Raw genomic sequence first — 22,799 nt, 5'->3', positions numbered from 1 at the left:
GTTAGGTGTGTTTTTTATGTCATGTTGTGGACTTTTTCATACAGTGCTGTTAAGCTGAGGCAAGGTTCCAACAGTAGGCTGTGAGTCGCACAGAGATGCTCTGTGTCTGGCTTCCTCTCCTCCGTGTGGTTTTAGGCAGCGGCCCAACGCCCACCACCCCAGCCTCTGCCCCACCGGCGAGCTTCATAACTCTCTTTAGCTCACTCTCTCGCCTCAGACTGCTGGGAACAATGGAGTCTTTTGAGAGGGGCAGATGGAGAGGCTATGGGCCGTGGCTGTGAAGCTGCTTGCCAGTAGCTCCCTCTCTCCCCTTCAGCAAGGGGGAATTCTGTGCATCGCTACAGGGTGGAGTCACTTCCTGGGTGGGCCCAGCATCGATCATGTGCATTTACACGCACGCACACACTTAGAAATAGACCTAAGTCACTAACTGTGCACTCTGTGCAGATGAACACATGGTAAACCTATCATAACAGTCATGTCCCAGCAAAATGTCCCAGCCTAAGTAGCTATTAAGACACACCATAAAAGTGTGTGATTCAATGAGAAAGCCTCAGTCAGATTCATGACACATAAGCTTTCAGCGCACACACACAGGTCTGTGTCATATTTAATTTCCAGACTGAAAACCGCCTGCATAAACAAGTGTGTCAATGATCTGCATATTCACGTATGTTTGTACATGTAATGTACTGTATCTGTAAATATATACACAATGTATGTGATTATACAGTATGTGTACACATGAAATGGACTCCATTAATGGGATTATCAGAATTTAGTGACCACTGGACACAAAGTTTCCCTCATTCAGAGCAGACTGGAAAACAAGGAAGGAAGAGACTGCTCGGCTCTAGCAGACAGATGGATGAGGAAATATCTTCCCCACTAAATAAAAACAGACAGATGTATTTTAATTTAAGAGAGAAATGTGTGTTTTTGTAACTTTCTCTGTATGATGAGAACCAGAAATACCAGGCCACTTATAACTGACTGTGAGCTGCCTGTTTGGGATATATTCTGCACAGAAGAAACCTGTGGTCTGAATGGGTCATAATTTTTATCTCTAGGAAGACTGTTGGTGCACACTCAGCAAATTTTAATCCTAACAGTGTAAAGAAAGCACAGATTGTGTAACAATAGAGAAATGAGGTTCTTTCAGATGCAGGGCTTAAAATAAATATGGGGCATCAGGCTAATTCTCTTTGGTAGGTGAGGTAAGGCTGTGCTCACTCTTAGCAATTCAAAACATACCTAAAATCAATAAAAAAAGTAAAAAAAAAAGAAAGCTAGAATCAACTGTGAAATCGTAGTTGTATCTTCACTGTTCATCACGGTGGATGTTTATGTACAGTCTCCTTTTAGAGTCTCATTTTCAATACGGGGATCTAACTAAGACAGGATATAAAACAAGTTGTACTGTATCTTAAGAATTCATAATACAGATATTAATGACATACAAAATCACCTCACCTCCAGGAAGAAATGAAAAAGGAAGGAAACAAAAATGCAAATGAATACAATTCAGTGCTACATTAAATATCCATTAGTTTTGTCAAATAGCATAATCTCTTGCAAATAGCATAATCTCCATATAAAGGGTTCTTTGATTATATTATATCATTATGATGATGATCATCATCATCATTATTATTATTATTATTATAACTTGCAATTAAACCTTGGAGGTTTGCACTGGGTGGTGAGGTGAAGTGAATGAAGTGGTATATTGGCTCCAGTTCTCCTTACTGTTAAGGTGCTAAAATCTCACAAAATAGATAATTAACCTGTATAAAAGGGAAACAAATAATGCCTTTTAAGCAAACTTGTGGGTGACCTATGGATAAATCCTGCCCAAACTCATCAAGTATGCACACCTGCAATTATTCACTTTATGTTTTCCCCCAATTGTGCATTTTAAGCACAAAACCAAAACTGTGAATTATTGCAAATATATTCAGTGTGTTTGCTAATCAAAACATTACAGCTGTCAACCATCATAGTGGAATATTATGTGATACCAGAAACATATACTGAAATAGATCCCTTACGTAACATTTAAAATCCATTCTATAGATCGCATATCTTTTCCAGGGTTGCAAACATGACAGAAGCACTCATATGACACATTCACACCTACAGGCAATTTAGTGTCACCAGCTCAGGAGCCCTGCATGTCTGTTATTGTGGGAGAAAGCCTTCCCACTATAATAGACATGCAAGATACACACACTGTATGTCTTCACTACAGTCTTCACCTCATGGAGTTGACATGAACGCCGTCCTACAGTGGTTGGAGCTCTATGGTGGTGTGTAGGTCTGCTTGTGTGTGAGGAGCGCCACATGTCAAGTGCAGGGGTTTGTGATGTCATGAGATAAATGTTAGCCCATAGGCCCGTGGGCTTTGAGTGTCGCAGACAGCTGGGTGGATAGAGCGGGTGGCTGTGGAGGGTGAAGGGGCGAGGGAGGGGGAAAAAGTTGGGTGACAGGCAGTGTGTCCGTGTGTGTGGTCAGACGCAGTATGGATGATGCAAGGAATAGCTGAATTTGCTTGTGTGCGTCAGTAGAGCGTCGAAAACAGTGAAAGGGGAGAGGGATCGGTGGTGTGTGTGGTATGTAAGTGAGTGTGTGTACAGTGTCTTTATATGTGGCGTGCTACTTTATGGGGGTCAGGGTGCATCTACTAATGTGTGTGTGTGTGCACAAGTGAAAAGGGGGCAGTGATTCTGGACAGCACATGCATGCTTATTGGACTTTGGGAGATTATTAGCACGGGTGGTGTGTGTACTGTCAGTACATAAATACACAGTACAGAAGGCTACACTTTAGTGCACTTATGCAAAGTATTGTTCATGTGTAGCAGTAGAATACTTTTCGTGCTGTACAGATTGCTTTCTGTGTGTTCACATTTACATGTTCTTTCCTGAACATCTGGCATTCCACAACACGGCGCAATAAAATTTTATTTCGACCCACTGACATGTCATGTTGTCTGATTACAGGCAGGGCTTTGTCTGTGCTGTGTGTTACACATCTCCTATAAGGGACCCTTATTGTTTCATGCCAAAGCCCTGCTCACTGATCTGCCTGATACACAGATACGTTGTGGACCACCTCTCCCTCTCTCTCTCTCTTTGTCTGTGTCCCATGTTCATGTTAGATGGTGAATGTTTCATTGTGCACCGAGTCATTGGCACAAACCGGCGCCCACTGCCACAGGATACGCTACCATGCATGTAATCTGGGGCACACTTTGTGCTCAGTTTCCTGTTTATTCATTAAGTCCTCAAGAATATTAATAACTTTCAGACCATTTACTGGCATCTGCAAAGCATGTTTTGAATATATACGGAACATTTTCATTTATCCTGATTGCTATTAATTTCATTTTTATTTTTAGCATTCTTTTATGTGCAGAAACCCAAGTAGGCACAAGAACAAAACATCTAACTTGGATCTAACACTACTGCAGTGTGTGTACGTATATTATACCTGCAGATATAACCTCATACATGCATGCACTCATAAATGTGAAACTATCATAAAATAGGAGTATGTATAAATTCTGTGTCTCATTACAGATGGTGGTGATGAAATAGATTATCACCTGGAGAGAAACTGAGAAATAAATAAATGATTAATTAAAAAGCATCTGTTGACGTTGCAAAGATTTTCTATCAATAAGCAATGATGCAGCAACAGCTCAGTTTCTGATACAGCTACATTTCCATGGAACTGCTGTCAGTTCTAGCAAAACTCATTCCTATAGTGTGACAGAATTCGACTGCTTGGCCATGTGTGTGTCATGGCTTCCAGGCGGTCAGCACCTGCTTATAAGATGATTTGACGTGTGTGTCTGACCACCAGACCCAGTTTTGAACGGCTCATCATAATCCCACAGCTGCATTTGCCATCAGCTGTGACAGACATGCTGGAACCTTGGATACGTCCGGAGTCACTCACTATTACGAGCTACAAATAAACATGATCACGGTCAACTTGCCACCAAACTAACTATGCGTGAGAATTTCATACTGTCTAATATAGTTTGTTCCTCAAGAGTCATGCCACTTCAACACACTACACTGTATCAGCAACTTTGCTGCAAAGTTTAGGAGGTTGAACCTAAACTGCAGAGAGGCACAAAGGCCTGGAGTAGAGTTGTTTATGATCGTTCATTATGGCTCGAAGAAGTCTGGCATGTCGTCTGATGGCGAAACACCACTCAGCCTACATACAACATTAGAACAAGAGACATACCATACATGCGCCACGAGAACACCACCCATGTGCTGCACGATGCTGTCACAGATGTATATGTGTTGGGTGTGGTGAACTCCTACAGATCGTCTCGAAGAATGCCTTTTATGTTGGCATGTGAAACCAGGGGGTAGTTTTCCACAAGTGTAGGTGTGAGTTTTATATGAGCCAGTGCCTTGTGATTCAATTGACAATTGTTGGAGAAAACAGAGAGGTGGACGGGGGAAGAGAACACATATTAGAGCACATCATAAATCTTCCATTTGTCAGCTCGGTTTGGCTTCTGCGCTTTTCAGCAGCTGTGAAGCAGACGTGACAATGGGAATTCAGGATAATGGCATATGGCCTGGCTATAACAACCAAATTCAAATAGCCCATGAACTAGCACATCCTTTCCAAGATAAACTTAAAGCAAGTTAAAGATGCATGCATAATATCTAGATTAAAAGTATTGTCTTATGTAACTTTTTAAGTCTGTTTAAAGATACATACGAGAAAAACCTGATACTACAACTGTACATATTGCAATTGCTAATAACCAAAGCATCAATTTAGCAAGAGTTAAAAACATTACACATTTAGAATAAACTGCTCTTGCCATGCAAACAACAAACAAACATACTTTGATGTAAATGACCAGTTGCAGTACCATCCACAGAAGTGCACAGAAGTTATTGCCCACCTCTTTATATTGAGACCTTATTGTATTGCGCCCTCTAGAGGTCAAATATGTGCACTGCAAGGATGGTTTGTTCAGCATATAATAAAATATGACATTTTTAAATGATTTTTATGCGTGTTTGTCACACCACTTATTAAAGCTAATCATCTTAATGAAGTTTATTTGAAAATTGCGTTGTATTTTAGAGAGTGTGGAGAAATCAAAGCTCAAAACTAAACCCTGGAGCCTGTAGGTAAAGGTATCTGGGCCTGAATGTGAAGCAGTACAGTTTCAATTAGCACTCCTCACCGTTTTATGTTAATACTCCATTCATCAAGCCTAAAACCTTGTGGGAGACAGCACGAATGTGTGAGCTAGATAAATATCTGTAATACCTCACCTCATACCATTAGATCTGCACACTTTGATGAAACTATTAACACTGACTGGCAGTGATGCGCTAATATTCTCAATTTAGTCTGAGGTGTCAGCTGCCTTTTGCTGTGATGTTTTTTTCTTCCTGTCTGTGTCTTAACAAGCCTCTCTCTGATTGGTCCAAATTTGACGTCCACATTTTCTGACCAATCAGAGCGCCAGAACCTTGTTGGCACATTAGGGTAGAAAACACACAAATGTCCACAACCTGCAGAAGAGGATTATTTCAAACCGTCCCACGGCGGTTTGTTTGGCTGAACTAAAACACAAGTATGTAACCGAAACCGGAACATGCATTTTGTCAAAGCAGTCAGCTTTCATGACGGCCATGTCGAGCATTTTATACTAAATATAGCAAGGGGTTGCGAGCTAGCATTGCAGCTAGCTGTGTACTGTTGATGCTTTAATGGCGATAACAGCTGATTCCTTTCACTTGCTAGCCGAAGCCTCGTCTCGGGACCTGGACGGCTGTAGGGACTTAACCTGGAAGCGGGTTTCATGTAACAGGAGGACAGTGCTAGGGCTGTTTTAGAGGAGAGAAGCCAGTGCAGGAGCTAGCAGCGTCTGTAGCAAAACAGTAATGTGACGACGTGATGTGTGACCAGCTAGCAATGGTGCAAGGACGGGGAAGCGTCATCAAACCAGGTGAAGCTGATGCGTGTGAACGTGCCCCAAAGCTAATCCGAGTTGTGTTGATAACACAAAATAGATACGTAATTTTGTTGTAAATATGTTGTGTGTGTGTGTGTGACGGGTGGCAGAAAAAGCCTGTTGCAGCGCAGATGGATGGAAATTGAGGTTGATTATTACGAAAACTGGCTGTAATATTTCAGTATGTAGGCCCTTGTGTGGTGTTACAACAATTTTCGCTTCAACTACTGTGATATCGTGACTGATTCAGTTTGTTCGTGCAACAGGAACTCACCTCAGGATCCTCTTAAACATAAGCTATAAGCTTATAAGATCTTTAATGACATCTCCTCTCGTGTCTGCAAGTGCTTGAAAACTGCTCGTCATTGAATAATCATGAAGGATCAATACATTTAAAAAAAAAATAAAAAAAAAATCAGCACATAAGTAGCAAACTGCTAAATGGATAACTGAAGTAAAATTGAGTAACGTTCAGACAGATTTTGATGCTGTGAGTGTTCATGCAGTCGTGGAGGAGCAGGTGGAAGAGCACGACAAACCTGGCACACATGAGGAGCCTGCCATTTTGTCCTACTAAGCAGTGTGGATGGCGAAATGCACCGAACTTGATCTTTTTAGTTGTCCAATAGTAAACCAAAAGGCAGCTATCAACAACGTAGTTAATGATTGATGTGTGTGTGGCAGTTGCCTGGTGTGAATGTGTGATCAAAGTAGCTTTAAAAAAAAAAAAAAAAGCAACACTTGGTGTAAATAACATTGAATTAGCAGTGTTATGAAGTGTGATTTGATGAGCTTATGTTGTGTTTGTGGGCTCATAATGTAACCTTGATATGCATGAGAGACATCAGCATAAGTTAACAAGGAAGGACCAAAGGCTTATTCAGCAGTCAAATGTCCGAAGAGATAAAGTAGGCTGTGCTGAACTACTCCCACACCACAGCTGTTCACTGCGATCAGCTTGTGCTTCTTACCATTCGGTAGCTTCAGCTTAAGAGTCATGCTATATCATGGAACTGGTTTCATAGTTTGTTTTTTAAAATGTGTTTTTTTTTTATCAGTGTGCTTTGTATATTTTCTTTCTTTTTCCAGCAGAAAGAAAAAGCAGTGTGTTCACCAGTCCAGCAAAGCCCTCTACTCCACACTGACCATTAAAATGGTAAGATGCTGCAATTTTATGTATAATTTAATTCAATGTTGGAATATTCAGGGAAAGGACAGTCCTCCAGGTTGAATTAATTTTTTCCCAACATTTTATAGATGAGGAATGGCCTACTCTGCAGTAAAGTTACGGCCTAACACTGCATGTCCTAACAATTAAAAAAAAAAAACAGGCTACAGTCATCAAAACATTCACATTGTGTTATAAAAGATAGTATAGGATTTAGGCAATATCATCATCATCATCATGAAGATATGCACAATGAACTATTCTAATGCAAGTAATAACAGCTCTGTATATCTGTTGAGAGCTACAATAGATGGTGGCAATTTGCTGTCTGTCACTGGTAAATAACAGTAATGGCAGATACTGCTATTACTAGTAATAATAAACTTTATGCCACACCTTAAATGAATAATAAGCAGCTCACTTGTTTGTGATGGATGTTTATGTTCATTTGATGCAGCCTTTAAAAGGCACTTGAGTTAGATTTTGTGTCATTTAGCACAATGACAATATCTTCTTTATATATTAAATAGGTGTGACTCCTGTCAAAAGTCCCGTGTGACAGACTTCCTTCAGAGACTGGATACAACCTCCACAGAGGATGGAGGACTCTCCTCACATCTCTGAATTTGGAGACAACGAGGATATGGAGGAGGGGGAGGATGAGGACATTTATCAAGAGGAAATTAACATAGAATCAGACATGATTAAGTCACTGCACCCAGATCTTCACAAGCATCCCAATCAGGATACTGAGAGAGACTGGAGCTCTTTTCCTTGCCAACACTGTGAGAGACATTTTACCAGCAAACAAGGCTTGGAACGACACATGCACATCCACGCACTGGGGAACAAGGAGGCACATGCATACAAAAGCAATAAGAGCAACATGTCTTTTGGTTCAAATCTGGGTCAGTTGCAGCATGAGAAGATGAAGCCTCTGGATTCAGAGGGCTCAGTCAAGCAGCTTCATACTTCATCCCCCACGAACTCTAATACTTCCATTTTGTCGGCTGGAGAGGACTCTGCTCAGCCGGACAAACAGGGGTTATCAGACGGCCATCACGCTTGCAAGTACTGTGAAAAGATGTTCACGACATATACCAACAAGCGTCGGCATGAGCGCAGGATCCACGAGCAGCACCTGCAACTCTCACATGCAGATAAAACCCAGCTGCCCCAGGAGGAGAACGTTCAGAGGATAATCAGCGAAACATCTCATCACAAAAAGGAGCTTGGTGACAGTACAGCATCTGCATCTGTTCTGGAGAATGAAAGGGAGCACGCAGAGCAATACATGCTAGATGTTTCTAGTAATATTTCAGAGAACCTCAGCTTTTACATTGATGGGAAGATCGTGTCAACAAGTACAGTCAGTAGCTGTGAATCAGCCGAGGTTCATTCTGGGTCTTCAACTTTAGTTCGACTGGATGCTCTGATTCTAGACCCCGCCCAAATCAGCCAGGTTTTAAATACAGATTCAAGTACAGGCAAAGAGATACCAGGTCAGCCATTGGCCAAGAGAAGGACTGCGACGCCACCTCTTTTACCACAAATTAAAACTGAACTGGAGTCGGAGGTGGTTGTGTCTTCATCCTCATCATCACTCGTATCTTCTTTAATAGAGAATCTCCTCCCTCAGAATACAGAGTCTACAGTTGTGCAGAGCGAAAGAACAGTGTTTCTGTCACCTAAGCTGAAGCAGCTCCTGGAGAAGCAGGATGGCCTTAAACCTACACTTGCCCTCATCACAGACGGCCAGAAGCCTCACTCACCCGTTTCTCTCTCTGTCCTGCCTGCTGGAACAGGGAAGTTTAAAAGAAGGACTGGATCTCCGCCAAGCTCCCCACAGCGAAACCCGGCATCTAACGAGGAAACGCCAACGCTGGATACGGCAGATTGTGATGCCGTAAGTACAGGACAGATGGAGACCCAACATAGTTCACCTGTGCCCCAAACAGCCAATGAGAAGGATGACACAAGTCGACCTGTAGAGGATTTAGCAGTGAAACCTGTCTTGACGGAGAGCTGGCCTCCCATGACTGGCGGTAATTCCTGTAACCAGCAACCACTGGATCTCTCGAATACAGTCAAAAGAAATGAAGATGTAGCTTTAGCTGATGCTGTGCTTGATTTGAGTTTGCAGAAAAAGACCCCAAGTGATTCTGAAATGACGTTAAACCTAGAATCACAGGCAGTTTTGAAAGAAGGCAAATTGAATATATGCACCGTAGAGAAGGCCTTAATGAATACTGGAGCGCAAAATCTAAGCCTAGGGATTCCTGAAGTCCCTTTAGTCACGGACTTCACCATAGTTACAGGTCCAGATATGCTGACCCCAGTGGAGCCTGTTGCAGAAGGGCTTGTTTATGGACTCGCCCTACCCTCCAATTCTCTGACTCCATCACCCGCCTCTCTTACTCCTGTTGCCTTGCAGCCCACTTCACCATGCACTATAGCGTTTGCCTCCCCAGCCTCACACACTGTGCTCCCTACTTCTCCTTCATTAATCACAGTTTTGGCACCACCACCTCTTTCCCACCCATCAAGCCAGCCAATCCAGGTACTAGCCCCAAATATCTCTCCTGAGCCCTTAGTAATCTGCACAGAAAATGCATTAAATTCTTCAGAGTGTAATTTAACTACTGCATTTGCCACTGCGAATTCTGCAAACCTCGTCACGCTCTCCCAACCCCTCGACCCGGCAATAAATCTACCTAGCCACGTGTTTCTCACTGATCAAATAGCTCTCAATCCACCTATAGTTGAGTCCACTCCTGTGTCAGAAGTGCCATTCACACCCACTGTAACTTTAAATGATTCCCTCCTCAACTCTTACAACATTACCAGCAACACAGTGTTGATAGAATGTACAATAGCTCTCGAAGCCCCAGGGAGTGTAGTCCCTGCTGCAATTACCTTACAAGAAAACAACACCGAGCCTCCAGCACCTGCACAGATGCTTGTTAATCACATAGAACAGCAACAGATTGTATCAGTGCCCAACCCTCAGACTGTGGACCCCACTGTTCTTGTGTCCTCCATCTCAGAGTCACTAAGTCTATCCACCACCACCACCCCACTGATGTCTGGTTGTCCTGCTGTAAGTGAATCAAGTCCTGGGCCAGAGCCTGTTGTTGATGCAGAGCCACCAACCACAAAAGAGGAGGAAGCTGCTGACAGAACTATTTCCATACCCGAAATCCCATCTGAAACCGCACCACCCTCTGAGAAAGCTGAACAGGACGAATCCTCTAACAACACACCAAGTGATGTTCAACAGCAGACGTTCACGAAGAATTTCATCTGCAATGTGTGCGATAAGCTTTTCCATTCAATGAAAGAACTAGGTCATCATGTAGGTGAGCATGCTGATGAATGGCCATACAAATGTGAGTTCTGCGTGCTCCTCTTTGGCAAACCCTCCGCTTTGCTGGACCATCGATCAAGTCTCCACGGTGTCGGCAAGACTTATGTTTGCAGTGCATGCACAAAGGAATTTGTGTACCTTTGCAACCTGAAACAGCACCAGGAAGAATTGCATCCTGGCCAGCAATGTACATACACAGAAGAGGAAAAGGGAAAACTAAGACCTCAGAACTACAACAACGCAACACAAGTCAACACGGAGCCGTCAGTGACCGATGCTCTAGAGGAAACCGAGAAACGGGTGAAAAAGGAAGAAAGTGAAGTAGACGTGGCTGCTGAAGAACTGTTTACAACAATAAAAATCATGGCCTCAGATGGAGGCAAAATCAAAGGGCCTGATGTTCGCCTTGGCATCAACCAACATTATCCCAGCTTTAAGCCCCCTCCATTCCCTTACCATAACAGATCACCCGCTGGCTCAGTGGCTTCAGCCACAAACTTCACCACCCACAACATCCCACAAACTTTTAGTACGGCGATTCGATGCACCAAGTGTGGGAAAAGCTTTGATAACATGCCAGAGCTACACAAGCATATCCTTGCTTGTGCAAATGCCAGTGATAAAAGGCGGTACACACCCAAAAAGAATCCCATCCCACTACGCCATTTTGCAAAAAGTCAAAATGGAGTTCTGTCTACCACTAATTCTACTAATGGACTGAATGGATCGAACAGAGCCAGCCACTCAAACAGGTCCAAAGCCAACCAAGAATCACCTGTAAAAGTCAAGTTCAAGGTACTGAGCAAAAGGAAGAAAAAGATGGCCCAAAGGGTCATGCCACAGAGGAACAAGCCGGTGCCTTCCTCAAATAAAATGTCACGTGCACAGGTGGATGAGCAGCAAGAGATCTTTGTCTGCCCGCACTGCAGCAGGGAGTTCACAATGCGGCGCAGCAGAACCAAACACATGGCAGTCTGCCCCAAGAAACCGAAAGAGGTGAAGAAAAGGAAAGAAGGAGGAATCTCTGTGACAAAGGAAAATGACGGGCACCCGCATAGACGGGTGGAAGAGAAGCAACAGGCGTCACCTCAGCATAAAACAAGACTCCAGACTTCTGGCACTGCTAAGAGGCCCGCCATCCTCCCAGTGCAAACCGTCTTTTCAAACAAAAGAAGTAAGATAATTATAAAAGAGAGCATGCAGCCAAAACAAGAGACAACCACTCTGAATGAACTCCCCATTGTTCGCACTTTCAACCCCTCTATGCGCCAGTATAGCAGAGTGCGGCACAGTGTCAAAGGAATCCCCATTAAAATCACCATAGTGAAGCCACAACAGACTGCACCGCGTGAGGATGAGCTGCCTCCCGCCCAGAGTCTAGAAGAAGCAAACGGAGCTGTTACCAGCAGCTCTGAGCAGAGTCCCACTGCTTGAAGACTGTTCAGCAGCCCACCAGGGGTAATCAGGTAGTTAAAAGCAAGTGATATGAGATGACATAGAAACTTACACAGTAATTCCTCATTTGCTCATTGAGGATAGGTACCACAGAATAAGCATGTAATACAGGTTAGCACAGTAATCAGAGCTCTTAAGATGATACACCGTAGAACAGACAGCCAATAAGATCTCAGCACTGCCATGTTCTTAAAAACAAATTTTGTGTGCAACGATAAACATCTGTTTTGTTCTGTTGTTTTCAGGACCCCGCTGTTGGAACTCCTCAAACGTGCTCGTGTCATAGTGATACTGAAGGGAGATAACTGCTAATCACACTGTAAACACCACGTACTCATAGACCACATCATACCGTACAATTAATGACTGAGTTGAGGCCGGATAAAACAGACGACTAAGGATGCTGCAGTGAGTGGGTGTGTTTAACTGAGTGTTTGACTGCTTTTGTGTAGTAGCTTGGGAGTTTTGTAAAGTTCTCCTTCATTTCGCAAACTTTCTGTCAACGGCTTGGATTTGCACTTTGAAGTTAATCTGACTGCTACATGTCACAAATTGGAAAGGAAGTGGGAGGAATTGAGCTGGGAGGCTGCTCTCATTTCATACTTGGTGGGTTATTTCGAGATGATGGCAGGTGGCAATCATTTTCAGCATGCATTTGCACTTTTCCTTATCTGTTGTCTGTGGCCTTTTGGTTTGAACTCTTACTGCATGCTGTGAGCTCGTACTACAGCTACGTTAATTTAGGATGGATTACGATGATGCAATTAGGCCTTAAACACTGAATCTGATGTTGCTCTGTTGGTCTGATTTACAATAAGCAGTGTAATTACATGGAAGACACATCAAGATTGCTTTTAAACGCAGAACCCCAGAATAAGAAATAAAAGCAACACAGTGTGACAGTGTGTCACACTGTTCTGTTCTCGTTTAGGATATCAGCACTGTTGATTAGTCAGTGTTTTCATTATTGGTGTGAATGTAACATTGGTAATGCTACGGCCTTTGCAGATTCAAATTGTATATAATCTGGCTGCCCTAGCTGCTCTGTATTTGTATGAAAATTTTGAGGATAATGCTCTTTATGTGCCATCAAATGTACTGTATATAATACTGACTGGCTAAATGTGGCATAAAGGTGATTGAGAATAAACAGTTTGGTGTTTCCCACGTAGGTCATTTATTTTGGTGGCCCACCTGGAAGATTAGTTTTTCTCTGTGTGGAAATGCAGTTGAAAGTGCAGATTCCTCAAAGAGAAGCATTGATCACATTTTATAAAAGGGCCTCCTCATGTAGACTGATCTCATTTGATGGATTTTGGAGTTTATAGGCTACCATAAGTAAACTGTCAACGTTTAGGAAAACACAACAATTTGATTTATATTTGCACTGCAATTCCAAACTGAAGTATTATGTAATATTGTGTTCAGCCTGGAAGCATCATTGCCACTCTTACAATAATAATAGTCAAATTCGGAACAGCACTGACAGAGCTGACTCCAGTGCTTGGCCTCACTGCATTTCTTTTGAAATCCTGAAATATTTACAGTAGTCTAGTTTGCTTGTAGGCTTTATTTTGCACCCGTTTCACAAAATGCTCTATGAGAAATATGATTTTATGTGCTTTTCCCCATTCAGTGACTATAAATCTTCATATTAGAAAGAACAGTCTGTTAAGGTCTCTGTCATCTTTAGTGTACAAGCACTCCCATCATTGCTTATAATCTGTATAACTGTTGTCAACAGTTTATCGTGTGAAGTGTGTATAATGAAGTCCAATATGTATAAATCACAAAACGGAAATGTAAGATCATTTATGGGGTAATTTTTGCTGGAACCCCGTAGTGGCACGTGAAAATATTTGTGGCCAGTTGTCACAAATCTGAAAGAGCGATTGTATCTGTTTAATTGAAATTTTTATAAGCTACTAGTTTGAAGATCCAGTGTTATACAGGGTAGTTATTTCATTATGACTGAGTTGAATTATATGAATTTTGGCAAACTAAAATTTGACGGTGGCCTGTACCTGAGAGAGAGAGAGAGACTAATGGTACTTTTATTTTACATTTTTGCCTTTTCAACCCACGCTTGTAATATTTCCCTTATTCAGACAGATTGCAATGTGTCAGATGTACAGGACCGTGAGGGAGACTGTTATTTAACTGTGAAAAGAGCTTGTAGCATTTTGAAGTGTAAATTGAGTCATGTATATTTATTAATAATTTAAAATCATGTTATCAATCTCTGAACAGTTCCTCTGTATGATTTGCACTAAAGGTTTTTCAAGCGAGTATTCAAAATAAATGGAGAATGTTAAGGTTAAATGTGACGTTTGTGTGAAATTTTCTTTAATAAACAAATCAAATTAACCACATTATTGTTTGTAACTTCTTTATTTAGAAGTCAATACACTCTATGAAGGGAATGGGTTGCAGAAGCAAAATCCGACTCCAGACTTTCACTGCAGTACTAGAAAGAAAATGTCCAGGTGGTGGCACACTCTCCTTACTTTAACCACCAGAGCAGTGGATTCAATAGAGGGGATTTTGTAATACTGCATCTCTTCTGCACTCCCACATTCTGTTTGAAAAATCCATTTGCAGTGACACGTGTTTTTTTTATGCTATTTTTAAAGCGTTTGCCACCGGCTCCAGTATTTTAACATTAAGAATGTGGTTGCCAGAAAGTCTCCATGTAAAGCTATCCAGAGCCACCAGCATGTGACCTGTTTTCTGAGAAAGCAGCAAATACATTCGTGGAGAAGCTATTAACTGTTAACATTTGTTTGTCCCATTTTGTCCTACATTGCAGCATCGGGGTACTTGAACTTTCCTTCTCCTAATTAACAGCAGCTTAAACGATAACACAGTTGCTTCCTCGAGCTTCAAGTCTTAGATAGTAGCGTAATTATGTTGAAAGGTAATTTTTTCATTGCTCATCTCATCTCATTGCTTTTTAAAAAAAAATTCAAGTCTGTTTTTCTTTGCATTGTGTTCCCTGAACGTGTCAGCTTGGAAACCTCAACTTGACTTGACCAAGTTCCAGTTGGTGCCTCTCATATAACACACTTGTAATCATACTTTGGGGCCAAACTAAGATATTTACATAATATGTGGTAAGTGATGAATCAGAGAGGAAAATATACTGCAAATTCAGGCAGTTTGAGTCTCAATCCAAGCCAAGAGAGCTGCAGCAGGGGCATCTTTAATAACAGAGACCAGTGCTGGCTTTAGCCGAGGTCAAACCAAAAAACCCTCCTGTTGCGCACAAGGACAGAAAAGTCTTTTTGGCAAAGTTTGCTGCGGTTGGAAGAGTAAGTAGAAAAGTAGAATTGGTGGGAAGAGTAGCAAATACCAGAGGAAAAAGTGAGAGTAGGGAGGCACAGTTTGTTGGTGAAAAAATAAAGAGGCAGCTTCTCAGTTTTCCTGAGAAGCTGAGAAGCTGTAAATTCAAAAGAATTTGCGACAGGGGATCTGAACTCAGGATCTTCTGCCTGAGAGGGAAAAATACTGCACACTGAGCTGCTGTGATGCCCACAGAAGCTTTTCTGTACAAGCCCAAAGTGTGAGAAAAGGTCCAATTAGCCAAACACCTGCTTCCACTGGCTGTAATCTCCTGCTTTGATAAGTGAGTTAGTTGCAGCAGTGAGTGGATGAAAACGTTGATGACTATGTTCTTGGGAAAAACACAACGGTATAAAAAAGTGAATGAGTAGTGAATGATTTCAGCAGTGCATGTAATATGCACCATGTGTTAGTAATCTTAAGCTAAGAGTCAGAGCTGCAAAAGTGAAACCTCTTTAGATTTTTTTTTAAAATTCAACTGCGAATAGAATATTGTTTTATCAAGATGGGGAGAAAATCATCGAAGCATCCTTGAAATGGTGTCAAAACAGGGGTAAGTCTAATTAAATTACCATCTGTGTTTGATTTACATCACACCACACTAATGTTCACTTCATGGGATTCTGGAGGGTTCTTCTATCTTAAAACAGCCCTCTATTGCATCGCTGCATCTCTCTCCATTTTTCACTGGCCAGGGAATCATATCAGTGAGCAACTCATGTCTGACATTGCCACGCCCCCTCAGCCCCCTCAGCCCCCTCAGCTCCTTGCCCACTTTTTAGCTTTTTCCAGAATCATACAGTGGGTGGACCTCGACTCGGACTTGGGAGTGAAGTTACACTTCCAGTGCCACTCACCATTGTGTGGGTCCTTGAGGCCAAACAAACGTGTCTAATGCATTTTCTTCCCCATAAAACATTTGCAAAGCTGATTTATTAGAACATAGTATCCTTGGCAGCCTTCTTCGTGCGTTATTGTCGTGAAACCACTGAAAAGGTTGAGTGTGAGGTTAGTCCCATCTTTTGCTCGTGTGCTACTGATGGTCAAAAACTCTATATAAAAACTAATATAGAACTCATATGCAGTATATATTCATATTTTCAGACCAATTCAGCCCCGTTAAATTTAAGATGGATGTTGACTCTAATTTTGTGAAAAAGATTAATGGTTGTCTGCAGAGACCAGGGCCAAGTGTTGGTCTGTGTCAGCACACCCTCTCAGTCAAACATTAACAGATGAAAAGTAGTATAATCTCTGACTAAATTTAATTGTTCATCAACATGCAGAGCAGTGGGGATGAATTTAATTAAAGTTTTGGCAGTTAATGCACAATCTTTTATTTGCTACAGGCAAATAATAGAAGGGTCCAAGGGAAAGATCAGTTTTTATGATGCTGCAGTATTATGAGAATGCATTGGAAACAGTAGCAGTGCCGTATATCAGTCTATGACTTTGACATATCACTGTAATTGTCCTTGTCCCCTTGTGTTATGGCTAGAACCAACGCTCTAATAAAACGCAGATGCAAACGACTAAGCAGCAGCAGGTGAACGGGCTGGTTCAGTCTGCTCTGTGCTCTCGTGTAGGGGCTTTGTGGGTTTGTTCTCCCCCTGGTGAAACTTGTACTTTCACTCCTCGGAAGCTTTTAGGGCTTTTGTGACAGATCAACACAAGTGGTTTGGGCTTATTTTCACATATGGTTGAAAGCTCATGTTGTAACATCACTTTGTAATTGGACCAAGAAAGACCAGAAGCTGTAAAGCATTGTATCTTTTGGGATTCATTGCAGATGCATATAAAAAGAAGGCATTTAAGACACCTGATGTCCTTTGTAATAATTAAAAATTCAAGTCCAATTACAGTCTGTGGGAGTAAGCGATGGGCCTTCAGGTGCTATAAGCAGAAGTCTCCAGCAGATGAGTTTTAGTTAGGGGTTGTGCCAGTGTACCGAGTGACAAACCACAGCCCTGCGGTACAGGATCTCCCAGAGCTCACAAGCTCAGCAATAACTTCAAACTGCCGTGCTGCATTTGTATGCTGAACACAGCTTAGGATCTTAGCCCAGGGCCATGTTAAATTCTCACAGGAAGTTATGATGAAAAGAGGAGGACACATGATCAGAGATTATTGAAAACAAAAACATCCATCCCAGAAGTCTGAGGAGAAATCTTTGATCTCCTTCTCGTTCATTTCATCATCCTTATTGGAATTTTGATAAACAATATTAATACTAGGGAATTGTCTTTTTTCCCCTCTGGATGGGTTGGAGGTCTTTCCTGTACCTGTTTTGTGGAAAGGCAAAGAGAAAAGTGGTGTTTCAACGATGAACGGTGTAATCTGTACGTGAGTTTGCGTGCACAGGTGAACAGGTGAACAGGTGAACAGGTGAAGACACATGAGAGGGCGAAGTCGCACCACCTCTTGTACTGCTTGTACTGGCTGACGTGACAGTCATTAGGATGTCACTATGCTTAATCAACTCTTTACTCAACACTAACTTTCTGCGTGCATTCGTCTTCTTTCGTGTGTTTCCTCTTTCTTGTGGTGCAGTCAGAATAGTTTTTGCCTGATCTTCCTTGAAAAACACATTCTTAATCCCAATAAAAGTTATCTAGTTAAGTGAAAATCAAATATTTGAACACCAGGCTTTGCACATGTCCTAATACAGCTGAGTTGCTGCCTCTGACAACTTATGCAAGACTGAATTTGAAGGACAGATGAAGCCGTCTCTGGTGTTATAAAGGTAACCAACCATGTCCAAGCAGCACTGTGCGGATAATACAAACAGGATACTGGGTTGAAGTACTTTTATACAAGTCTCCTCTTTCCTCTCTGCATGCTGTTCATGTGGGAGCAGAACAGACATGGTAATGAGGACATTAATAAAGGATGCAGATCCATTTTTAATGATTCACTGGCCCCTTTAGTTTGAAACAGATTTTCACGTCCATGGTTGAATTTTTCTCCTCCAAATCCGTGTTTTGCTTTGAGAGGGACTCGGGAATGTGCTATTTTTTTTTTGCATTCTGAAACAAAGTGCTGCATAAGACCTGCATACACCTGACTGTCTGTGAGTGAGTGAGACAGAGAGAGATGCAGGATCAGTCTTCTCTGTCTATATTTGGAAGATAAAACTGAAGTAGGGAAGTTATGGGGGGGAAAGGGAGGGAGTAAGTAAGAAAGAAATTCTTCAACTTCAACTTTACTATCCTGAAGGAAATCTGGTTTGGAGCCAGGTATTAAACACGCAGTAGATCACAGAGAAGAAAAAGTAATGGTGGAGGTGAACACCAAATCAAAATCAATGACAGGTACAAGTCTTGCATTTGTCACCATGGTGCAAGCTGGCAAGTCTTTTTCTAACTTTTTCTAAATTTTTTAACATCTTGTCCACCAGTTCCTGTCCATCTTTTTCTGCAACTGGCCAACAAAGTCATGATTGGTTGCACCATTTCATTTTCGGTTTACCTCTGTCTTCTCTGTTTGGTTTACCTCTACAACAGCAAACTGTTTGAGGAACTGCAAGCCCTGTTTTCCCTTCCCGTGACTTCCAAGCTCCCCTCGAATATGGATGCTACTGAATGAAAAGACCTCAGGCCGCATTTGAGCGCATGCTGGTATTTGCTGCCTAAGTCAGATGTTATCATGCTTATCTGTTCTGTGTCTTGTCCATTTCCCAACACATATGCCTGTCAACTCACCGAAGAGGAGTCAGACTGGATTAAAAAGATGAAAGAAAGAGGAAGCATAGCCAGAAACTACAAGCGGCAGCAGCTACAGTGTAACGATAGAACTGGATATACACACACTTACACACATGCACACACTGTCATCTCTATTCTCACTTCCGTCAGGGGAGAGAGTCTGTCTTCGCTCTGCAGCAGGCTTCTCCTTCTCATCGCTTACTCCCTCTCTCCCTCTCTCCCTCTCCCTCTCTCTCTCTCTCTCTCTCTCTCTCTCTCTTGCTTTGTTCATGCTGTGTTTGCTGTGCTCTCTGTCTGAAGCAGCGCCACACTGGAGCACTAATGAGCAGGCTGAGAGCAACCCAACACAGATCTCCCATCAGCTGAGGCATCAGCAGCAACTCCGACGGCAACTAAAGCAACGAGACACAGGACTGATCTGCAGTCAGCGGGGAGGAAGCTGTAAAGAGCAAATGACAGCCCTGGGAAAGGCGTGGGAGAGGTTGTGAGGTGGCTTCATAGGCAAATTAGCAGTCAGTTGAGAAAGTGAGAGGAGAGGATTGCTCCAGTGCTACAGCCAACCTTCTCCACACTCGGACGCTGACCCTCAGTGCACTTTCTCTCTTTGAAGACAAAGGACTTTTCCCCTCCCGGAGGACTTCAGCCATGGAGGAGATGCTCACCTGCAGCCGCAGCCCTTTCTCCCAGGTGTTTGGGCGTCAGGGTCAGCTCATGCAAGCCAGTGAGTGTTAACAGCCACCGAAAGTCTGCAAAATAGCAAGTTTAATTCACCTTGTTTGATCCTGATTGAGTTTAACTTGGTTGCATGCAGTGTTTCAACAAGGGATGCACCCAGTGTTTTTGTTTTTTGTATTCAATGCAAAACACAGACAGAGAGAAGACATCACAGAGTCTTTTAAGTAGACAACAGTGTTCTGACAATGACACAGAAATTTAAATCCAGATATATTGGGATGCAAAATTAAACCGTTTAGGGAGGCAACAGTTGAAGGATGTGTGTCCCAGTTTCACCCAAAAAAAACCTGTAGGAAATGAAAATTTTATCACCACTTTTATTGTAGCTTCAGGTGGTATTTATCATTCAGTTCTCACAATATTTTAATCATGTTCCCTTTTTATCCTTTAGAAGGGTTTTTTTTTTATGTTTTATGTGAAATCACTGCGGCTCTCTCAGATGTATGGGTTTTGTATTTTTTTTTTTGGAACACTTACATGCAGTAGGCTAATACATGGTGGCATGCAGTTAGATAAACATCAATATTGAGCAATTTTTTTGTGTAATGCTGTTTGACACCAGAATGTGTTAATGCTGATTGACTGTGATGCTCCTTTCATGCACAAGAGAGATGTCAGGTGTGAACATGCGTGCGATGTGTCCTGCAATATGCGCGCGCGTGTGTGTGTGTGTGTGTGTGGAGCTCACCTTTCACTTTCATGTGCATGACAGACCTTTTGACAGATCTGTCTGACCGAGCTTACCACAGGTCTAAAAAAATAAAAATAAAAATAAAAACAATAAACATTCAGCATGTGACAGCTGGAATGCAGGAATACAAAGTCCAATGCAATAAATGCTTTTGTGAAGTTTATAATGTTTGATTTTTTGTTGAGTTGCTTGTGTATACAGGAGCGCATGTTGTTTTTTGCCCAGCATGTTGACAAAATATCATAATGCAGTTTGACTTAATTCACATTAATAAAACAAGTACCTCTGCTTTAAATACTGCATCAGCCTCACAAATACAGTTTTGGAGATTACGTCTTTTTAGATACGTCTGAAACTACTGAGTGAATTAGCAATGAAAAACAGATAACGTTTGCTCATAATGATGCATATTCTCTTTATAGGAATGCTTTTTTTTCCACCTCAACCCTATTTGAAGAGATTCTCTGCAGTACGGGTGCCAGACATCCACAGCTCCCATTCAAACTCTGCACATGCGTGTGCATATAAGCATTATTTGCATATGTGGCTTATATCAGTGTGTATGCTGGAGCTTTGAGGCCACATTACTTTCTTTTTTCGGGATCAAACCCCACAGAACGGCGAAATCTGCCTCTAGTGCTCTGTTACAGGGTGTCACATAATTCCTAAAAGAGAAAGTGGCACCCTTTGGCCATAGCTGACCTGATATGTAACATAGTGAGTTGTGATTTTTCACAGGTTAGCTGCAGATGTGGATGATTGTACATCCATGCTTGTATCTGCTGGGCAAGTTCATCCACTTTGGTGCAGGAATTGATTTTTTTTTCTAATAATGAGGCAAGACCTTGAGCTTTATTTGTGTTGCTGAGCTGTACTTTGTCCAATGTTATTGTTTTATTCATCAATAAATAATGGTTTGATTTTAGGCAGCTGTTTTACAATAGAAAAGCAACAGCTTCAGAAATGTGAGATTTTCTTCGCTGACATTGTGACAAACTTTGATTCAACGCTTCTTTCATAGAACTGCTCACCTGTGATCTGTTCTGCTTCTAGGTTAATGGTTGCTGTTTGTTTGTTCTTTGGAGTCTTTAGTCGTAATCAGAGTGTCTTAGATTGGATAGGTTTTCCTGATTTGAACAATTGAAATGATTACACACTTCACATCCAGGCAAAGTGGGGAACACAGCAGGCATTAAGACAGCGGAAAATCAATGAAGAAGGCATGATTATTTAAATGTTTTCAGGCATGTCAAGCTTTCTTTGTGCAATTTGCTTTTGGACCATCACACACCGAAAATACACTCAGTCTTTATTGCACATTTATTTTACATATGCCTGAGGGGTGTTATTGTGTTCCTTCTCTGTTGCTTTGCCCCATTCAAACCAAACTTAAAGACAACTTGAAGCCGAGCTGTGAAGCTCATTCACAGTGATCCCCCTCCGGTGCTTTGACTTATCGGTCACAACATAGGTGAGAGCGCAAATGACATTATCGTTGCATGTGTTGTGGTGAATTACAGTCAGTCTTGTGCTCCCTAAGTTATCTATGCTCTTTGAAGCTTGTGCTGCATGTCTGTGATTTCGGATGTGCGAGAGAGGGAAGGGAAGGGAAGGGGCGATGGAGGGAGGGGAGGGGAGGAGAGGGGAGTGGAGGGGTTGGGGCAAGAAAGTGAGCAAGCTGCAAATTGTGTGAATAAGAGATGGGTGTTTTTTTTCTATTTTTAGCAACAACCTTACATACTGTTACACAGCTGCTGGAAGACTAATCCACAGTAGCGCTGGCTGGCAATATCTGAACAGTAATTATAGGGGGATTTTTTGTTATCTTTGGCTGTCACCCATCATTGGATCAGAAGTCCCTCAGCTAAATGCAAAGGCCTGCCTGAATTGCAGAGAGAAAATCCATTACATGAGTGTTGCACATGCCCAAAGACTTGAATATTAACAACCTTCTGGTGGTACCCTGGCAGAATAAACACTTGACAGAATTTTTTTTTCTCATGAATCACATTCACGTGGCAGTGCCAGGTGCATAATCCTGCTACAATTCTCTTACTCCCCACTGGTGGTGTGATGTTCTGTGTTCAGCGTTGTGATGTGTTGTCAAAAATCCCTGAGCAGTCCGTGCTCCCGTTTGTCGGAGGAACGTGACAACTCAGTTTTCTGGCTTTGACATAGTCAAAGTATCCGCGGAAAGTTCTTTTCATACGTGTATGACTTTTCAAGGTTAGTCCATGGAGCATTATTCCTACCCATCAGCCATCATGTTTAATTATACTATCTAGTACACTCTTCTCTTTGGGCTGATAATCGGAACAAAATGATGTTGT

At 42.0% G+C, this 22,799-nt stretch overlaps 2 protein-coding genes across 3 annotated transcripts in view; both read left to right on the top strand.

The window, feature by feature from the left end:
- Positions 1–7,717: 7,717 nt before the first annotated feature.
- Positions 7,718–14,342, top strand: prdm2a (PR domain containing 2, with ZNF domain a). Of its 2 annotated transcripts, none has more exons than XM_070839541.1 (2): positions 7,718–9,220; positions 10,223–14,342. In XM_070839541.1, the coding sequence occupies exons 1-2, from the start codon at positions 7,774–7,776 to the stop codon at positions 11,974–11,976; spliced, it is 3,201 nt and encodes a 1,066-aa protein (XP_070695642.1). In that variant the 5' UTR covers positions 7,718–7,773; the 3' UTR covers positions 11,977–14,342. The 2 variants fall into 2 exon arrangements, with proteins under 2 accessions (XP_070695642.1, XP_070695641.1); XM_070839540.1 differs by having other exon boundaries at positions 7,718–12,008; positions 12,243–14,342.
- Positions 14,343–19,686: 5,344 nt separating this feature from the next.
- The window catches only part of kazna (kazrin, periplakin interacting protein a), a 158,930-nt gene continuing 155,817 nt past the window's right edge, over positions 19,687–22,799 (top strand). Inside the window, exon 1 of the mRNA XM_070838944.1 lies at positions 19,687–19,764. Within this exon, the coding sequence (XP_070695045.1) occupies positions 19,689–19,764 (76 nt within the window). The 5' untranslated portion in view covers positions 19,687–19,688. The remainder of the gene's footprint in view (positions 19,765–22,799) is intronic.

This window comes from Pempheris klunzingeri, chromosome 11, assembly GCF_042242105.1.
Source record: "Pempheris klunzingeri isolate RE-2024b chromosome 11, fPemKlu1.hap1, whole genome shotgun sequence".
In the NCBI taxonomy this organism is placed as follows: Eukaryota; Metazoa; Chordata; class Actinopteri; order Acropomatiformes; family Pempheridae; genus Pempheris; species Pempheris klunzingeri.
This window is presented reverse-complemented; position numbering and strand designations above follow the sequence as displayed.